The sequence below is a fragment of the Dendrobates tinctorius genome, unplaced genomic scaffold (assembly GCF_039654945.1).
Source record: "Dendrobates tinctorius isolate UK_male_01 unplaced genomic scaffold, ASM3965494v1 ptg000020l, whole genome shotgun sequence".
NCBI classification, from domain to species: domain Eukaryota; kingdom Metazoa; phylum Chordata; class Amphibia; order Anura; family Dendrobatidae; genus Dendrobates; species Dendrobates tinctorius.
In genome coordinates this window covers 54,809,505-54,815,292 of record NW_027361688.1, presented here as the reverse complement: position 1 = coordinate 54,815,292, position 5,788 = coordinate 54,809,505, and the positions used below count along the sequence as shown (strand labels likewise).

Sequence of the window (5,788 nt, the reverse complement as noted above, 5' to 3'; positions counted from 1 at the left end):
TGGATCGTAATTCCACCTACGGGTGGTGAAATCATCTGACAAGTGCTGTGCAATAAATCATGCAGGCTCAGCTCCAGAGCCTACATGGCGTGGGGAAATACCACCTTTGATGTACAGTATATACTGTACATGTCAAAGGTTGTTAAGGAGTTACAGATGACCTTTCACTAGTTTTAAAATATTAAACTGGCCATGGAATAGAGGGTGTAGGGCTTTTAATTTCTCTTGTTCTTTGTAAAGATATTAGTTTGTAAAGTTTAAGTTATAATTTATGATAAATCCAACAGAGCATTATCACAGATTTGTCTCTGGGTGCATGCACTTTTTCTCTTCCATAATGTTGAACAATCAGAAGCATGACTGTTGTGCAGGAGAAGGAAGAACAGCTTCTTGAGAAGGTCAGAAGAACACAATTTTTGCAAAATGTAATGACAGGTAAACGTATTCTCAGTCCGGATCTCTGCAGATGCCATGTAGAGTACCGAAAAGAACAGCCATGTGATTACACCCTCAGCTTTCATCTCACTACAGTCAATGTCGAGAGAGGGGGAATAAAGCAGAGCTGATATCACTGTGGAGGTAGAGCTGCAGCAGCATAGGTGTTTGTTGTCCTATTCAGCTCAGCTGTGCTTCCCCCACACAATGACTGACATGAGATGATAGATAACTGTGTTTGTAGTCTCACTCAGCTCTGCTGTACTCTACACATTAGCTGCAGAGATCAAGACTCAGAACTGGGCTGTCTGTTCTTTCCCCTGTCTGGTGCCTCTTCCTTATGATTGGTCAACATCATGCAAAAGAAAACATTCACCCTCCCCTGAGCCAGATCTCTCACAATGCCTCTTTGGCTTATCATAAACTATAAAATGTAACAAGCTATTATCTTTGTGATGGAGAGCAGAAATTAAAGAATAAAATCAATATTTTACTCCCTTCTGCAGCCACTATTCTATGATGTGGCTAATTTAACATACTCAAACTGAAGTAAAGTCTCTTGATAGTTTTTTAGAAGTTTTTCAAAAACAATTATAGTCTTTACAAGATGTGTTGCCTGGTATATATTTTGTGTTTAATTGTTAACTGGTGAATAGAATTATGAATCATCATATTATTTTGTAGGAAGGTCTATAAAACTTTTCCAAATCAATTGTTTTAGTCCCTATTATACAGCTTCCTATCGATATAAGGATGTATTGGTGAAAAAGTTGGGGGAGGAGACTGTTTTATCTAGCTCTTCATAACAACTTTACACCTTTCAATTTCTAGAGCAATTTTTTGTTTTTTCTTGAATTAAATCAGGTTTCTCTGTGTTTTGGACATTATTAGTATATTTGCTTGTGCTTAGTTTACCTTGTGAGTAACACACAGTACCTAAATTTGTCATAGATAATAGAAAGAATAGAGTAAAAAGTCTATTTATACATCAAATACTTGTATAACCAAATTTAATGGTTTGTAACTCTTCATATGTATAAAATACAAAATCTACCTGCAGATGATAGCATTAAGTGATACGTATAAATTAAAAGAATAAATATGTTCATAATTCTTTAAAGTTTTTTAAAACATACAGGTGTGGTTAACCTGAAGATAAACATAGAAAATATAATATATTATATATTATAGGAAATATTATATTATATATTATGGAAAATAATTCAAACTCTGGTTCTGTTTCATCATTATTATTTTGACTATATTGTGCCTTTAGGTGTAGCTTTTGCTAATATTAATGTTTAATTTACTATGAAGGTAAACTCCATAATTACTAGAAATACAATCATAAATATGTAATAAATTATTTTCTAAGACATTCAATTGCATTTTGCAAACATTTAAGAAAAGTGTAGATGCCTATTAGCTCTCTTTCACACTTCCGTTTTTTCTTGTCAGTTAAAATCCACCAAAATGGCGGAAAGCGGATCCGTTTGTAACTGATGCAAACGGATGCCACCGGACCGTTTTTTTGATGGATCCGCTGAATGCAGAATTTTAAAGGAACTGCAGTCCAGGAAGAGGAGAGAGAGAGTTTTTTTTTCCACCGCCAGAAAGGATTTCAGGGTTAAATCCCCGGCTGACTTCCTTTCTCCGGGCATGCGCACTGTAAAATGCGGATCTTACAGCCAAAAAAAGTTGCAGGGTCCGTCCAGGCATGCCGGCGGATGCAAACATTTTGGTGGAACCGCAAAAAAACGGATCCAACGGATGGCCATCCGTCAAGATCCGCCGGTAATGCAACTCAATGGGGGAAAAAACGGATCCGCCAAAAAAAATGGCGGATCCGTTTTTTTAAAAACTGGCGGATTTTGACTGATGGTCAAAAACGGAAGTGTGAAAAAGGCCTTAGAGGCTGTCTCGGCCATGCAGAGTATTTATCAGGCCAGTCTGATGGCGTCACTATGATAGCATTGAAATTCCTTCAGGAGCATAAGAAAAGGGATATAAATTATGAGTATAATGGGGCAAGTTTTAATTTAGTAAAATGTACAAACTTTCATAAAAATTAAGCAGTAATTACTCCTGAGAATTATAAACCAAGAGGAATATTGTAAACATTAAAATGACACAAGAACTCTATGTGATAGATAATATTCTTTTTATTAAACAGTTTTTATAATAGAATTAATGATAACAAATCAATACATATAATACATGCTTTCTTTTTTACATATCTAAGGCAGTTTTGACTGTAATTTAAAAATGACCAGTTTTAAGGAATATCTGTGTTATCGAAAACTATGCTGCTGCAGTTCCCCATATTGGCCTCAGAGCGCCGCTGTTCACCAATAAGAAAAATATTCTGCAAATCCAGAATTGCCTCCATGATGCAGACAGTGTTCAACTGCAAGAAGAAATACACAGCATTTCACACTGGGATGTGCCGGGTACAGGACTCATAAAGAAGACGGATTATTTTCTGCTGGATTATAAATAGAAGAAGGATTTTTACCATTATATTTGTGGTGAGAAGAAGGATGGCTGGATTACAACTGCAGGAAGGACAATCAGTGCAAGGACTCAGATGGCAAGTAATATTTCCCTTCTTATTTTCCTGGCTGTGTCATTCAGTCTCTGGTCACATTCATTATTCCATTAATGAAGAATTAAGAAAAGGTTCCATTGTGGGAAATCTAGCAAAGGATCTTGAATTAAATGTTAAGGATCTCTCCAGAAGGAAATTAAGAATTGTGTCTAAAATCTCAGAGAAATATTTTAATATTAACCTGGATAATGGAAACCTGTACATTGCTGATAGGATAGACAGGGAGACATTGTGCAGAGCTGCAGCTGATTGTGTCCTTACATTTGATGCTGTGGTGGAAAATCCACTAAATATTTTTAACATTCAGATTAATGTTCAAGATATAAATGACAATCCTCCTACATTTCTTCATAGCACATTGATATTAAAAATGAGTGAATCTACCTCCCCAGGAGCAAAATTTGCATTAAAAAAAGCAGAAGATCTGGATGTCGGTGTTAATTCCCTGATAAGCTACAGACTCCGTGAGAACCAGTATTTTGCTCTTGGAGAGAAGGTCAGCACTGATGGCAGTGTATTTCCAGAGCTGATACTAGAGAAACCTCTAGACCGAGAGACACAGAACAAGCATGAGCTCATTCTCACAGCTTCTGATGGTGGAAATCCTGTACAGACAGGCACTGCCCTAATTAATATCATTATCAATGACATCAATGATAATTCTCCAGTATTTACACAGGATGTATATAAAGTAAGTGTCAGAGAAAATATACCGGTGAATTCTACAATTCTGCAGGTCAGTGCAAGTGATGAAGATGAAGGAGTCAATGCACAGATCACTTACTCATTTAGCAACACAGAAAAAAGTGTTTTTGAAACTTTTACTATAAATCAAAATAATGGTGAAATTAAAATAAAAAGTATATTAGATTATGAAGTCATAAAATTTTATGACATTTCTGTGCAAGCAGAAGATGGAGGAGGCCTCGCTGCTCATGCTAAGGTGTTAATAGAAATAACAGATGAAAATGACAATGCTCCTGAGATATCTGTAACCTCATCATCAGATGTTATTCCTGAGGATTCAGCCCCTGGTACTATGGTGGCATTGATTCAAGTACATGATCCTGATTCAGGAGAAAATGGTGAAGCTCAATGTCTAATAACAGGGGATTTGACTTTTGAGATAATATCAACAACAGGAATATTTTATAAAATTGTTACAAAAGGTAGTCTGGATAGAGAAATTATGTCATCTTACAACATCACAATCCAAGCATCTGATAAAGGATCTCCTCAAATGAGTTCTAGCAAAGTCATTAAACTTGATGTTTCAGATGTCAATGACAATGCTCCAGTGTTTGAGAAATTAGGTTATGCTGCATTAGTCAATGAAAATAATTTACCAGGAGCTTCAATATTTAGCATTCATGCAAGAGATCTGGACAGTGAAAACAATGCTAAGATAACATATGCTATAATGACTAGAAATGATGAAGAAGATTCCCTGTCTTCCTACATCTCTATGAACCCAATCACTGGGGTCATTTATGCACAAAGATCATTTGATTATGAGAAGCATAAAGAATTTAACATCCAAATCATTGCCAGAGACAATGGATCTCCATCTCTAAACAGCAGTACAACACTAAGAATATGTATAGTAGACCAGAATGATAATTCTCCAGTCATTCTGTACCCATCACAAGAGGTTGATAGCTCAACATTTGAGATGGTTCCTTGGACCTCTGAGCAAGGCTCTTTAGTATCTAAGGTGGTGGCAGTGGACGCTGACTCTGGACACAATGCATGGCTGTCTTACTTTTTACAATCTTCAGAACCATCACTCTTCACCATTGACCAGCACACAGGAGAGATCAGGACATCACGTGGATTTCAAGAAAAGGACATCATGAAACATGGAATTGTGGTTCTAGTAAAAGACAATGGGATTCCCTCCCGCTCAGCTTCAGTAACTCTAACCATGGTGATTGCTGATCATTTTCATCTGGTCCTTCCTGAGCTGAGCAGTCAGTCTAGTAAAGAAGAATCTCAGTCCAACCTTCAATTCTACTTAGTAATCGCCTTGGCACTGATTTCCTTTTTCTTCATGTTGACTGTGATTATTGCAGTTGTTTCCAAGTATAAAGAATCTAAATCTACTTCTTCATTTGGGTCCTTAAGTACAAGTCTGTATCCACAGGTCGATCCCAGATTTGTGTCCCAATTTACCAATGGGACATTACCTCTGCCATATTCCTATGATGTTTGTGTAACTCTGGATCCGAGTGAACAAGAATTTGCTTTCCTCAAACCCCAGCACAATGTTCCTGTGGACAGTCTAATAGATGCCGATGACTCAGGGATTGGAAGTGGAACTTTAAAGAACTCTTCAGCCGTAGAAAATCAGGTATGCATTTAAAAACACCTGATGCTTACCAGATGTTTGTGTTACAATTTTTCAATCCTTTTTAATACTTTTTACATTATATTTCCTTTTAGGTCCTTTCATAGATATTTGATAATATATTCCTCTTAAATAAATTGTATGGCAAAAATATTTTAGCAACTAGTTAGGATTCAACTTAAAATGGTGATGATGACTTGAATGAAAAGTCAGTTAGACTTACTTTATTTCTTCCTATTAGTGAGGATAATCACTTCTCATTTTTCTAAATGCAAAGGAACTTGCCAGTTTGCAAGAGAGAAAAAGTGTAAATAGCCTTTTAGTAAAATTTTTGCAACATTTATTCCTTCAGAGTTAAATGCATATTAACACAGACATACAAACACTTAGGAGCCTTG

General features: G+C 36.2%; 1 protein-coding gene across 1 annotated transcript; it reads left to right on the top strand.

Annotated features, from left to right (window-relative positions):
- The first annotated feature begins 356 nt into the window (after positions 1–356).
- On the top strand, positions 357–5,497 carry LOC141083192 (protocadherin gamma-B2-like). The gene is made up of 3 exons (XM_073567357.1): positions 357–435; positions 3,070–5,393; positions 5,486–5,497. The coding sequence occupies exons 1-3, from the start codon at positions 357–359 to the stop codon at positions 5,495–5,497; spliced, it is 2,415 nt and encodes an 804-aa protein (XP_073423458.1).
- Positions 5,498–5,788: the final 291 nt, after the last annotated feature.

Bases quoted from the DNA above. Each gene is read 5' to 3' on its own strand.
- LOC141083192 (XM_073567357.1), top strand. From the start codon at position 357: ATGACTGTTGTGCAGGAGAAGGAAGAACAGCTTCTTGAGAAGGTCAGA. The intron at 436-3,069 runs GTAAACGTATTC...TGTGTCATTCAG, and splicing joins TTTGCAAAATGTAATGACAG to TCTCTGGTCACATTCATTAT.